Here is an 18,574-nt window from a genome sequence, read left to right on the forward strand (position 1 = left end):
CTTTTTGAATATATTTAGTGAATTGGCCTCAACAACTTTCTGTGGTAGAGAATTCCACAGGTTCACTATTCTTTGGGTGAAGAAGTTTCTCCTCATCTCGGTCCTAAATGGCTTACCCCTTATCCTTAGACTGTGACCCCTGGTTCTGGACTTCCCCGACATTGGGAACATTCTTCCTGCATCTAACCTGTCTAAACCCGTCAGAATTTTAAACGTTTCTATGAGACCTCCTCTTTCTCCTGAACTCCAGTGAATACATGCCTAGTTGATCCAGTCTTTCTTGATATGTCAGCCCCGCCATCCCGGGAATCAGTCTGGTGAACCTTCGCTGCACTCCCTCAATAGCAAGAATGTCCTTCCTCAAGTTAGGAGACCAGAACGGTACACAATACTCCAGGTGTGGCCTCACCAAGGCCCTGTAGTAACACATCCCTGCCCTTGTACTCAAATCCCCTCGCTATGAAGGCCAACATGCCATTTGCCTTCTTAACCGCCTGCTGTACCTGCATGCCAACCTTCAATGACTGATGTACCATGACACCCAGGTCTCGTTGCACCTCCCCTTTTCCTAATCTGTCACCAATCAGATAATAGTCTGTCTCTCTATTTTTACCACCAAAGTGGATAACCTCACATTTATCCACATTATACTTCATCTGCCATGCATTTACCCACTCACCTAACCTATCCAAGTCACTCTGCAGACTCATAGCATCCTCCTCGCAGCTCACACTGCCACCCAACTTAGTGTCATCCGCAAATTTGGAGATACTACATTTAATCAATCCCCTTGTCTAAATCATTAATGCACAATGTAAACAGCTGGGGCCCCAGCACAGAACCTTGCGGTACCCCACTAGTCACTGCCTGCCATTCTGAAAAGTACCCATTTACTCCTACTCTTTGCTTCCTGTCTGCCAACCAGTTCTCAATCCACGTCAGCACACTACCCCCAATCCCATGTGCTTTAACTTTGCACATTAATCTCTTGTGTGGGACCTTGTCGAAAGCCTTCCGAAAGTCCAAATACACCACATCAACTGGTTATCCCTTGTCCACTCTACTGGAAACATCCTCAAAAAATTCCAGAAGATTTGTCAAGCATGGTTGTCAAGAACTGGTTGGCAGACAAGTAGCAGAGAGACGGGATAAATGGGTCCTTTTCAGAATGGCAGGCAGTGACTAGTGGGGTGCAGCAGGGCTCAGTGCTGGGACCTCAGCTATTTATAATATACATCAATGATTTAGATGAAGGAATTGAGCGTAATATCGCCAAGTTTGCAGATGACACTAAGCTGGGTGGTGGTGTGAGCTGTGAAGAGGATGCCAAGAGGCTGCAGGGTGACTTGGACAGGTTAGCTGAGTGAGCAAATGCATGGTAGATGCAATGTAATTTGGATAAATATGAGGTTATCCATTTTGGTGGCAAAAACACAAAGACAGATTATTCTATGAATGGCGGCAGATTAGGAAAAGGGGAGGTGCAACGAAATCTGGGTGTCATGGTACATCAGTCATTGAAAGTTGTCATGCAGGTACAGCAGGCAGTGAAGGCGGCAAATGGCATGTTGGCCTTCATAGCTAGGGGATTTGAGCAGGGAGGTCTTACTGCAGTTGTACAGGGCCTTGGTGAGGCCTCACCTGGAATATTGTGTTCAATTTTGGTCTCCTAATCTGAGGAAGGACGTTCTTGCTATTGAGGGAGTGCAGCGAAGGTTCACCAGACTAATTCCCGGGATGGCAGGACTGACATATGAGGAGAGACTGGATCGACTGGGCCTGTATTCACTGGAGTTTAGAAGGATGAGAGGGGATCTCACAGAAACATAAAATTCTGATGAGACTCGACAGGTTAGATGCAGGAAGAATGTTCCTGATGTTGGGGAAGTCCAGAAGCAGGGGACACAGTCTAAGGATAAGGGGTAAGCCATTTAGGACCGAGATGAGAAGAAACTTCTTCACTCAGAGAGTTGTTAACCTGTGGAATTCTCTATGCAGAGAGTTGTTGATGCCAGTTCATTGGATATATTCAAGAGGGAGTTAGATATGGCCCTTACTGCTAAAGGGATCAAGGGGTATGGAGAGAAAGCAGGAAAGCGGTATGGAGGTGAATGATCTTATTGAATGGTGGTGCAGGCTTGAAGGGCTGAATGGCCTACTCCGGCACCTATTTTCTATACATTAAAGATTACTGAAGCAAATTAAATACATAAACCTAGAAACCAGCCAATTTTTAATCAAAGTTTAACTGTTGCTATGAACATACATAACCTTAACAAAAACATGGTCAAAATTGGAACAGTCATTAACACCAATTTAACCAGAGTTCTTTTTGTTCAACTTAAAACTCGATATGAATGCAGTTTTCATTACTGGGCTGCTGTTAATTGTAAAGACCTGCATAAGAAATCGTGCAAAAGAAATTCCATATTAAAAATAACATTGGAAGTAACTTCATTGACCCCATTTAGAAACCTCAATGTAAACTATCAAAACAGTGCTCAGTGTAAAATCAGTGTACAACATTATGCTACGGAGTCCCCAGCAACATCGGGAGATGTGAAACATGAACAAGAAACAGGGGCGCACACACACACACCTCCACTGCACCATGCTGCACTGCAGACAGAAGCCAAAGCAGTCCAGCTGCCTGGTATTGAGACAGTCTACACTCTGGTGGCCTACTTCATTGGAGCTGGTGAATTCGACTTGCCAGCACCAGTGCCTGAGCAGCAGTTCAAGCCCATTTGTAACTTCTGAAAATATAGTTAGTTCACTCTGCCCCGCTGCTGGCAGAGCTACCGAAGTTGTAGGCTCTTAATAAATTTAGATTTGCCGCAAGTGTTGAATTTTATTACCCAAAGTATGAACAATTAGCATGAATACGATCACAAGTCACACAGTTAATACTGCCACAAACAGTGACTCTTATTCTTGGATCAGTGTTGAAATTAACACAGACAAGATAGCATAGGGAACATCTTTTGATAATTCTGGGGAAATCCAAATGTCCCTGGAAACTTTAGCTGAAAATATTCCAGCTAAAGTTTGAATCATGGGCCCTTATGTTACAAATCCTTTGCACTTCATCAGAGAGAAACCGGATGTGGATGGCAGATGTGTTAATATTCACTCCATCTAACTTTGTACTAACTCTTAAACAAAACCTAAGGTTTTAATATTTTATTTCAAACGTACTCATTGTACAACATGAAAACCAAAATTGTGTGCGCGCGCACACATATACTCACACACCAATATATCTTGAATATTTCTGCAATGATCTTTACTTAACAAATCAGCGCCCCTGGGGTCCAACAGGGAATTAAGTGGCCAGATATGGAAAAACACACTGTTCTTCAGTGAGACAGCACAGCCTGTGACCAACTGTGATTGTGTCAGTAAAATGGTCAAAGTACACAACAAATAAGTCAACAAGCAGACCTGTGATTTTTATAGTCTGATGACACAGACATTCTAGCAGCAGCTCGATATTTCACACATGCTCAAACATTTCTTTACATATGAAACACTTGTCTCACTGACCAAACACTGAGCAACCTGAATTCTATGAATATTTTTCAAATTAAGTATTTACTACTTTTACAATCCCTGATTCATGTGCAAGATATTTATATGCCCTTACAGGTGAATATGCACCAACACTGAGTAGAATATGAGAGTACATTCACTTTGCCTCATACCCAGTTAAGCCTAACTTTATTCAAATGGAATCCACCATTTATTTAATGAGAGTGTTAGAAGACAAACAAATTGTAAGAGCTGGACCAGCTGGATATAACACACCATTCTGGAAATCTCTTCTCCAGAGCAATCAGATCTGCTGTCCTTTGATCTTCTCCAAATAAGTAATGAGAAGCTACAGCAATAGTAACCATGGCGTCCGGTGTCGGCTCAAGAGTCTGAAAAACACAATGTGGTGAAGGGAATGAATATTGGAGGTTATGAAGTTACTGAATTATTTTATTAACCAAAACAATAAAAAATATTAAGAAAAATACTTTAGAAATTGTACGGACTCATTAATAGAATTCTTTGTACTAGTTGTGAAGAGCTCTGCAAAATGTTTGATGCTGCATACAATATCCTCCATTTTGTACCACATCTGGACTGAAACCATTTTGGATTCTGTTGAACAAACCCACTTACTGTTTTTCTAATTAATTAACCAGTCATATGGACCACTGTATTTTTATAATCCACTTATACACCATACTTGCTTGGAATGGGCCCCTCTGCTAATGCCTAGCAATCTGTGACACAGGAGCTGATGGTGCATGCCATCTACCTTTACGCACAGCACTCTCTAGTTCACAGTTAAACAAAGGACATTTATTTAAAATCTCCACTATTTATAAAAAGGGTAATTATACCTAGCCGAGTATGCAACCACTAGTTCAATCGCATTGTTTTGCCAGCCTCCCCCCCTCCCATTGCCATCTAGTGGCAGGATGGTGTTCAGCTATGTTGAACAGTCTGTCAACACTCGGATTAGGTTTGCATAATTTGGGCAAGGGCCATTGCCACCATACCCAAACACAGCAGGAGTAGAGTGGTAGAAAGGAAAAAAAGGAGAACCAGATATAAAAGGGCCAAGTGCACTGTAGAAAATTGTTGCACAAGTTCATCATAAAGGCAACTAGGAAGATGACTGGAACGGGAAGAAAGGTGGAAGCTGTGATCTCAAGTCCATTCACTGCAACACCATTTCAAATCACACAAAAAAAACCGCAGATAACAAAATATACAGTTCAGTGTAGGGTTTTCTATTTGAAATAATTCTAATCCAAAGTCACGTCTTATCAGAGCTCATCATCAATGCAGCCGAACTGATGCCACTGCCTGCGGTGAAAACGGCGCACCTCCGAGCTGGGCGCCTGTTTTTTGCGCCGAAAACTGCGCCTAAAAAAAAGTCCGATATTCTCGAGCTCCTTGGAGCTCGATGTCTGCTTGGCAGCAGGGGGCGGAGCTTAACACTCACGCCGATTTTCTAAGCAGCAGGGGGCGGGTACAATTTAAATTAGCCTTCGTGGTGCCGGCAACCCTGTGCGTGCGCGTTGGAGCATGCGCACACGCGCAGTCTCACACAAACATTGGCACTCGGCCATTTTTAAAAATACTGCAGAAAAAGTGAAGATTTGTTTCTTGGACCCCTGCAAAGGCTTGTAATTTTATTATTTTTGATATTTCTGTGTGTGAGGGAGTGCTTTTAGCAGCACTGCTGAATAAATCACCTGCTGAAATCAGTGAGTTCAGCTTTTCACTGCTAAACTTGCAGAACCGGTGCTGCATTGGTGCATGCAAATTAATGACTGTGTGTTTGGAGAAATAAGAGTGCCAATTCAACTTTGCAATGGATCAACATCCACCAAGAACAAAGAATTTCTTGCATGAGGAAGTAGAGATATTAGTCAACGTAATTGAGCAGAGATGGCAGGAGCTAGATACCAGCAACAGAGGTCGCATAAAAGTGCCACCAAAAGAAATGAAGAAACGCTGGAACCAAGCTGCAGAAGATTACTGCGCAGTGGTGCATACCAGGAGATCTGGAAGCCAGTGTAAAAGGAAATGGCACAACCTTGGTCAAGTAGTTAGTGTAAGTAATATTTCCCATTTTTAATTTAATTGTAATTGTAACCTGGCTATCTGTATGTCCCACCTTGCAGACTGACACACTCTGTAAAAAGTTATATTTTACTCTTTGCAGAAGAAATTGGCCCACAACAAAAGGGAGGCAACTCGGACAGGAGGAGGCGTGCCCAATCTGCATCCACTGACACCCTTGGAACAAAGGGTAGCTGCTATGATGAGTCGTACATGGAGAAAAGCAATCGGTACAGCACAAGCTGGGCCCGCACACGAGGAAGAGGGTAAGTCCTGAAAATGCATCATGGCCCTTTAAATCAACCTGCTGCCTGGCCTGCTATGTGTGAGAGTACTCATGCCACCCATCCGGCCCCCTCCCTTGCTGTTAAGCATTTGACTGTTCTGATGTATTTTGCAGAACATGATGATGATGATGACGATGATGACGATGATGATGCTGCCAACCCTGAGGATCCTGAGGGTACAGAACAAGAACCAGTACAACCAGCTGCGGACGATCCAGACTGGATGATGGCAGCGATGACTGAAATGTCTGCAGGGGAGAGCTTCCAATTTAATGTTTATGAGCCCCCATCAAGGGGCATCAGAGTTTCAACCCCTAGCATAGGTCCTTCGTTCCACCTTCCATGCTTTCGCTTCTGATGTTGCGGGTCCCAGTGGTGCTGCTGGTATAATGCAGCATTCTACAGTCAGTGCACTACCGTCCCAGCCTGCGCCTTCCTCTCACATAGGTTCTGGTTCCACCGACTATGGTTTTGATTCCGACGCTTCGGGTCCCAGTGTTGCTGCTGATATCATGGAGCAGTTTACACCCATTCGTCCAACATCCCAGCCCACGGCTCGCACTCGAGTGCTGTCGTCTGGAACACCGAGCGTCCTACTGTTCCAGCCCGAGCCTCTCCCTCTAGTTCTGCCGTCTGCAACACAGAGCATCCCACCATTCCAGCCCGAGCCTCTCCCTCCAGTTCTGCCATCTGGAACACAGAGCGTCCCACCGTGCGCCTCCCTGTGTAGTGGTGCCGCTTGCAACACCGAGCATCCCACCGTCCGTGCCCGCGCCTCCCAGTGTAGTGGTGCCACAAGGCAGACCCAGGCAGAGGAGAAGGAGATTGGAGACACGCTCTCCTGAGATGCAGCGTGCAACAGATGCGACTCAGGTTGTGGCATTGGGTATGGAGACCAATGAGCTTACCCGATCACTCATCGGTGGCGTCAGTGCAGTGGGTGAAGAGTTGACGGTCCTGACGGGGGAAATAGCAGTAATGACACGGGAACTTAGGGAGGGAATGTCCGAGGGAGTGCAATCGACAGCACAGGCCGTCAGGGAGGGCATGCAAGTGTCGGCACAGGCCATCTTGGTGGGCCTGGTTGAGGTAGCTGCTGCAATAAGGGCACATAGCCCAGCCAATCAAATGACACCCCCATGAGGAAGTGAACATTCACTGAGATGCGGATGAGACATGGTTGCAGCCTTTCTTTGCTGCTTTTGTTCTTGTTCTTGATGTAGCTGTAGTAGTGTTTTTCAAATTGAAATTGTTTTATAAGTTTTGTAACTTTACAACTTAAGGGATCTTATGGTTTTTAAGTGATCTTATATAGTGTAAATGCTCTCACATTTTTTTGTATCTTATTTAATTTTGCACCTAAAAAGTGATCCTGAAGTTTAAGTGTTCTTCAGAGTGTAAGATTTTTCACAATGAAACTGTTTAAGTTTTGTAACTTTACAACATACAAGTGATCTCAGGATTTTCAAATGATCTTATAGTGTAAATGCTCTCACATTCTGTAAATTATTTAATTTTGCATCTAAAAAGTGATCTTGAAGTGTAAGTGATCTTAGAGTGTAAAATTTTTCACATAGAAAGTGTTTTGTAACTTTACAAGTTTATAAGTGATCTTAAAGTTTTTAAGTGATCTTCAAGAATCATATTAAAAAGTATAGTTTGATACAACAAATATTTTATTAGAGTGACGTTAACTTTTCAATGAAATATTTTTTCATTAAAACTGTTTCATGTTTCATTAACACAACACAACGTAGGAACAACTGCAAAGAATAAACATGTCCATATGCAAAAGTGGTCGCAGAGCCCTCAGGCATCAGTAGTTGAAGCGTTCATGGATGAGCTGCTGGCGCAAGTCTCGAGCAATCGTTAAAGGGGCACGATGGACGGCCCTCCTCCGACCTCATGCTCTGGCATCAGGCACTTGCATGCTTTCTTGATTGTCGTTATCATCCACATCCTGTTCTTCCGTAATACTATCATCATGCACTGGACCCTCACGTCGGTCTTCGGGTTCCACTACCAGCTCCTGCTGCCTCATGATGGCTAAGTTATGAAGCATGCAGCACACAACAGTGAAGTGACTGACAATCTGAGGAGAGTATTGCAACCGTCCTCCGGAATGGTCCAGGCATCGGAATCGCTGTTTCAATATGCCAATGGTCCTCTCAATGATGCTGCGTGTCGCAATGTGCGCCATGTTGTATTGACGGTCAGCTTCTGTCCGTGTCACGCGTAGGGGCGTCATGAGCCAGGTGGTCAGGCCGTACCCTTTGTCTCCCAGTAGCCAGCTCTGCCCTTCTGGCTGCTGCTCAAACATGTCAGATATAACGCTGTCGCGTAGGATGAATGCATCGTGGGTGCTGCCAGGGTATCTCGCATCGACTGACATGATGCGCTGCTTGCCGTCACACACGAGCTGCACATTGATAGAGTGGAAACCTTTCCTATTCCGGTACTGCTCAGATTCCTCCACAGGTGCTCGCAAGGCTATGTGGGTACAATCAATGCAGCCCTGTACCTTTGGGAAGCCGGCAATCCTGAAGAAGCCCACAGCCCTCTCATGAATTGCTTGTGCGGTCATTGGGAAATTGATGAAGTCATTCCTTTCCGCATACAGTGCAGCCGTGACCTGGTAAACAGAGGCATGTATTGCACGTTGAGAGATGGCGCACACATCTCCAGTTGGAGCCTGAAACGATCCCGAGGCATAGAAAGAAAGTGCAGCTGTTACCTTCACTTCAACAGACAAGGCAGTTGGCGTTCTGCTTCTGGGCTGCAAATCTGCTCTCACCATATCACAGATCTCAGTGACAACTTCTCTGCGAAAACGCAGCCTTTTCACACAATCAGCCTCGCTCATGTCCAGGTACGAGCGCCTGGTTCGATATTGTCGACGTGGGTAAGGTCTCCTGCCCATCAACCTACGGGCTACAACGTTCCTGGTGCGGTGAGCTCCAATCAATTCTCTTCTATGCAGTGAATTGATGACAAACCATTGCATAATACGTGGTGTTGACAATGCAGCACCCATTCTGCAAATTTAAATATAAAACTGTCTATGTGGCTGCCTCTCCCTGTCCAAATGGCCTCAGTCCCCCTCACAGCTCGAAGGCTGCTGCTGTATCTTTGGCTGCCGGCCAGCCACTGACGCCGCCCCCTAAAGCGTGGCCGAATGGCCTCAAGAACCTTAATGAGCTGCGTGTGTCCTGCGTTGATTCTTCGGCTGCCGGCCAGCCACTGACGCCGTTGATATCTCATGGCCAAATGGCCTCGGGTCCGTCCGGTGCTGCTTCTTCGCGGCCAGCCACGAAGAGAATGAAGGCCTGCCTCAAGCACTGCAGCTCAGCTCGAAGCTTGCTGCCGCTGCCGTCGAGACACTGACGCCACACCCCTGCCTGTCTCCAACATGAAAGGCCTGCCTGAAGCACTTTCACACAGGTAGGAACATGGTTTATTTAATCTTTTCTTTGCTTATAAATTTTTATTCAGGTTGGATTTATTTGCATAATATTTGTATAAGTATAACTAAGGATTGATTGTAGAATTTAATGACTTCCCTTCCCACCCCCCACCTCGTTCCCTACGCCTAATTTGTAACTTGCGCCTGATTTTTTAAAGTGTAGACAAGGTTTTTTCAAGCGTACAAAAATCTTCACTTACTCCATTCTAAGTTAGTTTGGAGTAAGTTTTCACTCACGAAACTTTGAAATCAGGCGTAAGTGGCCGGACACGCCCCCTTTTGAAAAAAAAATTCTGTTCTAAAGTGAAACTGTTCTACCTGACTAGAACTGGAGGAAACTAAATGTGGAGAATTCCAATTTCTAAGATACTCCGTTCTACACCAGTTGCTCCTAAAAATCAGGAGCAAATCATGTGGAAACTTGGGGCCACAGTGTTGCTATGTAGCATTATGTCCTATGCCTTTTCCAGTTTTTTTAACTTCATACGGAAAGACAACACATGCAGGCTACTTGGATAAATTGGCTTACCTGGATCTCCAACCAAAATTGCCATGGTGGAGCCTGTAGTCCATGGGAATAGAAGACAAAATAATCCCCATCACTACTGTACAAGGAAGTCCCATCCCCAATAGATGACCCGATTATGAAAGATCCTTCCAGTGGTCGAATGTATAGTGTCATGTGACTGGGACCTGGGCACAGGAGAAAGGTGGGACACTCAGGGGCATGAACAGAAAGCAGTATTTGGTTAATAGTCACATAACTACAACATGAACATAATGCTCTCTTCAAATACTCTCCCAATCTCACTTTGCTTTTTGCACAAGACAGGTTGTGCAGATTTAACATCTTTATCTTCACCAGCAACTACTTAAAGCAACATTTAAAGTCCCCTTCAGCATATTAAAACAAATATATCTGGAATACAACTTAATATCATGTGTTTGCTGCTTACGACAAAGGAGGAGCAGAAACAAAACCATTTGTGACTTACATCTTTCTCTCAACCAATTTAGTAAAAGCAGACACGTGGCAAAGCTTTACAATTTAAAACAAATATTTTGATAATCACGGTCTTAAATATTCAAAATTGCAGTACACAGGTCAGCCATGAGGTGGTGCTGTACAGCAGACTAAAATTCATGGAGATGGCAGGGAAATGCATCTTACAAAGAGCACATTAATTTGCAAATTAAAAAACTGGCGATGTGGTTATGACTAAATCTGACTGTTTGGTTCAGAGAAACACTGAATGTTACTGTGTGTGTGTGTGAAGCCATTCACAAAGTGCACCAAGAAACTTAGGTGAAGCCTCATGTTTTGTCCTTTGTTGTTGCTACGTTTGTTAAAAACAGACCTTCTGTGAACACGAGTGATCTGCCAGAGGCAACAGTTTATTAGTTTGTACTCGATGCAAAAGCTAAAATTCTGAATTTGTCATACCCGTCAGTTCAAAGGTCAATTTCATAGACTGCAAAGGCATCTTATACTTGGAAATCAGTTTGAATGCAACAGGTGTCTTGGGTGAAATTTCCGATGCGGGCAGATACCAGTTTTTCCTAGAAAACAATAAAAACCAGTTAACAAACTTGAGAAAATTTCTTCAAAGCTAAAAATACAGGCAGCATTGTCAGATGGCTTTACCAGAAATAACTGCTGTTGCTCAACAGTGATAATCCATTTACTGCAACAGCTCTTTTGCCTGCTCTGTGCAAAGTATGCTAATTTCAGTGATGGGCTGCAAACATTTGGCCCCTGTGCCGTAACCAAGGTTAAAAATCAGCCCGAGGTTTCCATTCATAAACCAAGGCTTGCCGGTGATGTTCCCCATGGTCAAATAATCTGCTGACATTTAACGTATAATCTCTCACTCTCTGAAAAAGGTAGTTTTACGCCCAAATTACCATTTTCACTGTTTTTAGGCCTAACTTTCGGCCTTTACGTGGGCGCATCGGTAAAGTTGGCGTTGCACGAGGATTCGCAGCACAAACCGAGTTTCGGCAACTTTAGCCCGGGGCCGGTAGCGCTGCGAGAGAGGCCTTGGGAGGGGGAAAAACAAAATTGCAAAAAACATTCACAAAACCCCACTAAATCGCTGAAAAATAATTAAAAAATAAAAATTTTAACTTACCTTTTTGCAGGTCAGTAGTCTGGGTGTGGCGCAAGGGTCGGGAGTGGCAAAAACACGGTCGCGCACCCCTCCCTGGCAATATGTGGAAGTGCCGCTGCAAAGAGGTGCCTGAGGATCCCACCGACCGTGTTTGTGCCGCGGAGGGTCGAATCGTGGTGAAAACCCGGTCGCAAAGTCGGCAAAAATCCAGGCCAAAGTGTGGACAACAGAGAATAGCCTGTCCCAACAAGACCCAACACTTCCAAGAGAGGGGAGAAAATTGGGTGGGAGGAGACACAAATCCTCACCTGATAAAGTTGTTTATAGGTAGAAACCAAGGAAATCCACAAAAAGGTGCATTCTCGCATGAACTTCTTATTGTATGGTTTATTTCCGGTATATGTGGAGTAACGTGGGACATAAGGGTGTAATCAAATCCATTAATCCATATCCCAGAATCTCTCTTGATTATTTCCCCATTAAGATCATGGAATGTCCTTGTTGTATGCTGAAGTGGAAAGAGGGAGAGAAAAGACATTGGGCAAGTGACAAATAAACAGTAGATGTGTCAAAAATCCAATTTCGTATCAAATACCATATTACAAGTCAAACTTTCCCCAATTTCACCTTCAACATGCCTTCTCATTGTCCAAACAAAAAAAGGCCGAATCTTGTTGGTAAAATAACAGCGTGTTAATGACGCACATCATTTATAAAAGTGCAAATCGGCCAGCAAGTTCATGGGATAGAGTGAGATGGCATGAGTTGCGAATCTCCAGCAGGTGCTGGTCAATTTACGTCGCTCCACCGATTGCTTCTCACAAACCACATCTCGCCCTGAGTCTTCTCGTTATTTAACAACTTGCTGGATTTGCATATTAATTGCGCATTGAACTTGGCGCAGAAAGTTAGGACATGATTAAGAACTCAAGTACCCTTTTAACGACGTGATAATTGTTAACGCAATGCCAATCCACTTCTCTAGCCCAGAAGGGGAACAATTTAAATTACTCACTCATTCCTGCACGCAGTAAATTGTTTAGAGATTTTAAAAATTAAAAATGTTATTTAAAAATTTTTTTTTAATTTTTCCTTTGTCTCTTCCTGTACCTGCTTTGATGCTAATTCATCCTCCTTCTCAGTCCTTCCTCAGGTTATTTCTCAATCCCCTAATCTCACAGGTTAAGGAGATACCCCGTTGGTCCCGTCATTCACTGAGCTCCCAGATGCCTGGTTGCCCCACGCTGCACCATTATCAGCTTGCACTTCCAGCAACTTACTGGGCAAAAACATTTTGAGTTGAAGGACGAGGGAAAAATTCTAACTAACTGGGCACACTGCACGATGTCCTGCTCCAGAAAATTCCGGCCCAATGTGGTTAAGGTACAAAATAGCTTTCTTCAGTGAATTTAAAAGTGTTCTTGTTAAACTAAATGTACAGGCCCTAAACTTAATGATTATAAAGTTGTATCCTATCCCCTTGTACACAAACTATCACCTATACATTTATTAGTTCACCTTTATCGCACAGTTGGGCTAGATCTCGAGATCATTCAAAAGATGGCATCATCCCAAGGAGCAGTACCTTCAGCACCAAGTTTCTCATGCTCTCCAAAAAAAACGTTAAAAAAAAACTGAGTACATTTTGTCTCCCCCGCCGGACACTAATCTGGCAGAGTGGATTGTCCACCCAATGTAGATCTTCATTCCATTGCGGGCAGGCAGGTGGGGAATTTGTTCTGCCAGATTACTGCCCAAATGGTGGGGAAGACAAAGATTTACCCTGTATTCCAGGGATTCGAGCACAAATAAAAAAAAAATCTAGGCCGACACTCCAGTGCAGTGCTGAGGGAGCACTGCACGTTTGGAGGTTCCATCTTTCAGATGAGACATTAAACTGGGGCCCCGACTGCTCTCTGACGTAAAAGATCCCATTGCATTAATTTGAAGAGGAGTAGGGGAGTTCTCCCCAGTGTCCTGGGGCCAATATTTATCCCTCAATCAACATAAGAAAAACAGATTATCCGGTCATTATCGCTCTGCTATTTGTGGGAGCTTGCTGTGCGCAAATTGGTGCTGCGTTTCCTATATTACAACAGTGACTACATTCCAAAAGTACTTAGTTGGCTGTAAAGCGCTTTGAGACATCCGGTGGTCGTGAAAGGCGCTATATAAATCCAAGATTTTTTTTCCCCCTTTACTGTCCACTGTTATGCAAATCATCAGGGATAGTTTAAGACGGATTTCCCTTTAAACAACAGGACTTCCACAACATAGGCCCCAAGTTTCCACATGCTACAAAATGGGTGCCCCTCCGAGCCGGAAAAAAAACGCGCGATTCTGGAGCGCCCTGCAGCTCCATGGCAGCTTGGCGTGGCGCCCAGGGGGCGGAGCCTACCACTCGCGCCGATTTTGTAAGTGGGAGGGGGCGGGTACCATTTAAATTAGTTTTTTCCTGCCGGCAACACTGCGCATGCGCGTTGGAGCGTTCGCGCACGCGCAGTGTGAAGGAAACATTGGCACTCGGCCATTTTTGTAGTTCTTTGTAGCTGTTTAATTTTTGAACATTTTTTAATAAAAGCACATTGCCATCAGCACATCAGCACTGAGGCTTCTTGCAGCAGTGAGAAGGTGCAGCAGTGAGAAGGTGCAGGAAGCCTCAGAAGTTGAGGCAGCCTCCCCCTGCCCCCTGCCGTCGGGAATGGCTGCTCAACTTGAGGCTTCCTGCAGCCTTCTCACTGTCTCCTTCCCCCACCGCCCGCCGTCTGGAACGGCTTCCTCCTCCCTCCTCCCCCCCTGCCGTCGGGAACGAACAGCTGCCTCAACTTGAGGCTTCCTGCAGCATTCTCCCTGGCTGAAGCACTTTCACACAGGTAGGAAGATGGTTTATTTAATCTTTTCTTTGCTTATAAATTTTTATTCAGGTTGGATTTATTTGTATAAGTATAAGTAAGGATTTATTGTAGAATTTAATGGCTTCCCTTCCCCCCCCCCCCCCTCGTTCTGGACGCCTAATTTGTAACCTGCACCTGATTTTTTAATGTGTAGAACGGGTTTTTTCAGTTCTACAAAAATCTTCACTTGCTCCATTCTAAGTTAGTTTGGAGTACGTTTTCACTGTGGAAACTTTCAAATCAGGCGTCAGTGGCCGGACACGCCCCCTTTTGAAGAAAAAATTCTGTTCCAAAGTGAAACTGTTCTAACTGACTAGAACTGCAGAAAAAAAAATGTGGAGAATTGCGATTTCTAAGATAGTCCGTTCTCCACCAGTTGCTCCTAAATCAGGCGCAAATCATGTGGAAACTTGGGCCCATAGGGAGGAGATTCCACTGATGCTTCTACCCTGTGTTAGTATTCTCTAATCCAATGTTGCAGGCCCAATGTAAGCCATTCTCTACCTCCATTTTAAATTGTTAAGGCTCAACAAACCTGCACCTATCTTTCCCACAAAAAACACATATGGGAGTTAATCCAAAGTGTTATGGGCATATCAAGGGGCGATGCTAGAAAACAAATAAATGTTAATTTTCTACCCGATTTCCACCCACCCATCCTCCTCATCAATAGCCAACTTACCAAGTCTGCTGACCTGAACAGACAAGTCCTATTGGGATGAATGGTTGCTAATGTAATTATCTTTCCAGACGTATGCAGGTAGTCTCTTCAACTCTAACACTATAATTCAAAACTAAGAATGTTAGAAATTAGAGGTACCTAAAATGTATATGATTATGCAAATGAAATTGTGATGTGAATAATACTGTATTTAAATGATTGTATTAATGCTCGAGACTAATAAGGGGTTAATGTATAAGTTATGTTTTACTGGAACTGCTTAAGTTTTGTTTTCCTGGAAAATGAGTATCAGATAAGAGACTCTAGCCTTGGGAGGACCGGGCTGGATGTTTTAAGTGGAAGAGAGTCCTCAGCCTGCCGTAAGGCTGGTTAAATTGGTTAAATACCCCGATGGGTGGAATATAACAGGAGGGTGGGCCTTTTTCCATGGCTTAAACAAAGAACCTTTACACAATTGGACACCTTGTTTTAAGGGGAAACCTCTACAGGTTAAATAGCCTTGTCAATATTCTACCCCAGGTCCACCCCATGAAAGAAAGACCTGAAAAGCCTCTAGCGCAGACAGTGGAGTGAGGACTTCAGAGAGTGGATCTAAGGCTTGCTGTAGCACTTTTGGGCAGTTCAGAAAGGATTCCAGAGAGTGGATCTAATGCTGACTTTGGTCTAACACTCTTGGGTAGTACAGGATGAGAGAGGAAGGCAGCAGCTGTTTGCGCATGCCACCCATCTGTCCAATCGGGGCCGGTATTTCGCTACTTGTCATGGTCATATGTTTTTGTTGCATAACTAATGTGTTATATTCCGTCTTAATCTCCGATTAAACGCAATATACCCACCATATTGGTTTGCACTCGATCCTAATTTTTTGAAAGACCAGAGATAAGTTAATCTCAACAAGTGATTACCAGAACTTAAATCCCTTAAATGCCATTGAGAAATAAGAGAAGCATGTCCAACATGAGCTCACTAAACGGCTTAATGGTAAAGGCATTGCCGAGTACAGTATACAGGACAAAGACTCTGGCCAGCAGTTCCAAGATTTGATTCTCGTTTGTAGCGAGTTTTCTGGCTCCATGCTAAATACTGCTTCTTGCAGCCTGCTCTCACAGCTAGTGAGGGAACTTTACCGGGAGGCAGGACCATCCCAACCTTCCCCAAGGCGAGAAATAGATCTTTTCACTAGTCAGAATAGATTGATTTTACTGTCACAGGGGAAAGCTGGGATAATTTACCAGTGTCTCGGAAATGAACCACTGTACAAATTACCCGTTAAAACGGGTCATTTCTACTTTGAACCCACTTTGTTCTGTCTTCCTAGGTGTTAGCCTTGGCTCAGAGGATAGCACTCTCGTCTCAGAGTCAGGGGGTTGTGGACATAATCAGATACTTGAGCACATAATCCAGGCTGACACTCCAGTGCAGTTACGGAGGGAGTGCTGCGCTGTTGGAGGTGCTGCCTTTCAGTTAAACCAAGGCCCTTTCACGTAGACATAAAAGATCCCAGGGCACTATTTTGAAGAGCAGGGGAGTTCTCCCCGGTGTCCTGGCCAATACTTATCCCTCAACCAACGTCAATAAAAACAAATTATCTGACCATTTTCTCATTGCTGCTTGTGGGACTTTGCTGTGTGCAAATAGGCTGCCGCGCTTCCTACAATATAAAAGGCACTACACCAAGCAACTAAATTGTAATAATCTGAATGCCTCTTACCTGAAGACTGATTCGCTTGGGGTGTGGTCCAGCAGGGTCAGATGCATATGGAAAGAATGCACCACTACACACAAGAGTGGCTGAAACCAAAAACACAGTCCCTAAACCCAACAGAGTCCATTTTGTACTTCTGCACAGATAAATCAGACTCACCTGGAAAAAGATATTTAGTGAGTAAACAGTCGAAAACTTAAGACAGCATATAATTTTGGCTGAACATATAAAATCCCAATGGAAAATTAAAGAAGCCCAGGTAGAGGAGGGGTGAGGGGTGGGGAAGTAATAACCTGCCCAATATCCCACTCCCGATAACATGCCAATACACAGAGATTGGGCAAGGACAGGATGTTGATGCTCGAACGTGGTGAATAATCTACTGCCATTCACTCTCTAGACTTGCATATGGGAAAGATTGGCCCCTTGGGAAATATACCAGAGGGCTCCCGGCGCCCACTGTATTGCACCCAAACAGGAGTATTGCACTTTTAACTCATGCTTGTTAAATATATAATTGGTCATCTACATAAATTACAGGAATCGCTTTGGTTTTATCAATTAAAAAAGTGAGGGGCAAAGAGAAAACTAGGGGATGGGGAATGAATAATGCAGGGAGGAACCCTACCTCCCGCCAACCAATGATCAAACAGAGCAGCAAACAAGTTTATCCAGAGGATATCACAAACAACTGTATACATTTAAGGGATAACTGGGCAAGTACACAAGGGACAAAAGAATAGGATATGTTGATATGGCGAGATGAAGCAAGGTGGGCGGAGGCTGATGTGGAGCATAAACACCTGTTGGCAGAATGACCCATTTATATGCTGTAAAGTTCTATGTAAAGATCCATTTTACTTTCCTAAATTATAGTTTACACTATGCAGCAGTGACAGTGTGTGGAGCAGAGCTTTGGCAGCTGCAAAGGTATGTGAAGAACTGAAATTTTAATCAAAACATCACTGTTCCTTTAAGTGTTATTTATTAACTTTCATTTTAGTCCATCAAAACACAATGCACACTTCTCCTTTGCCCCTTTAAACCTCCTCCAAACGCATTTGAATGCAATGAAACATGACCACTTACAAAATAAGTCGTTACAATAATCGTGCATGCTGCAATAATAGCAGCCAGTACAACATCAGGCGGTATTTCAGTACCACTACGACCTAGGATGGGGGCGAACATTTCAAATGCACCCCAAAACAGATACATGGTCAGCAAATGAGGAATAAGCAGGCCCAGAAAATAAATTGACGTCAGCTTCAACGTAGCACCTAGGTCATACAAAAATACAGAAAACCATCAATATTTGAACAAATATTTTGCATTGGTCTTCACAGTAGAAGACATTAAAAACATCCCAATAATGGATAATCGAGGGGCTATAGGAAGGGAGGAACTTAAAACCATCACTATTACTAAAGGAAAAGTACTCAGCATTTAATGGGACTAAAGGTAGACAAGTCCCCTGGACATGATGGCCTGCATCCCAGGGTCTTAAAAGAAATGGCTGCAGAGATAGTGGATGCATTGGTTGTAATCTACCAAAGTTCCCTGGATTCTGGAGAGGTCCCAGCGGATTGGAAAACCGCAAATGTAACGCCCCTATTTTAAAAAGGCAGAAAGCAGGAAACTATAGACCAGTTAGCTTAACATCTGTCATTGGGAAAATGCTGGATCCATTATTAAGGAGACAGTAGCAGGACATTTGAAAAGCATAATGCAGTCAGGCAGAGTCAGCATGGTTTTATGAAAGGGAAATCATGTTTGACAAATTTGCTGGAGTTCTTTGAGGATGTAA

At 43.9% G+C, this 18,574-nt stretch overlaps 1 protein-coding gene across 10 annotated transcripts in view; it reads right to left on the reverse strand.

The window, feature by feature from the left end:
• Positions 1-2,216: 2,216 nt before the first annotated feature.
• The window catches only part of LOC139270467 (endoplasmic reticulum metallopeptidase 1), a 63,178-nt gene continuing 46,820 nt past the window's right edge, over positions 2,217-18,574 (reverse strand). For 4 of the 10 annotated variants that reach the window (XM_070888446.1, XM_070888444.1, XM_070888442.1 and 1 more), the window contains 6 exons: positions 17,857-18,047; positions 16,774-16,926; positions 11,795-11,994; positions 10,820-10,935; positions 9,905-10,068; positions 2,217-3,923 (listed from right to left, as the gene is read on the reverse strand). In XM_070888446.1, coding sequence (XP_070744547.1) covers positions 3,759-3,923; positions 9,905-10,068; positions 10,820-10,935; positions 11,795-11,994; positions 16,774-16,926; positions 17,857-18,047 — 989 coding nt within the window. In that variant the 3' untranslated portion in view covers positions 2,217-3,758. Of the gene's footprint in view, positions 3,924-9,904; positions 10,069-10,819; positions 10,936-11,794; positions 11,995-15,070; positions 15,162-16,773; positions 16,927-17,856; positions 18,048-18,574 lie in introns of those variants that run through there. The other 6 variants (XM_070888445.1, XM_070888443.1, XM_070888449.1 and 3 more) reach the window with 4 other exon arrangements.

Source organism: Pristiophorus japonicus, chromosome 1, assembly GCF_044704955.1.
Source record: "Pristiophorus japonicus isolate sPriJap1 chromosome 1, sPriJap1.hap1, whole genome shotgun sequence".
Lineage (NCBI taxonomy): Eukaryota > Metazoa > Chordata > Chondrichthyes > Pristiophoridae > Pristiophorus > Pristiophorus japonicus.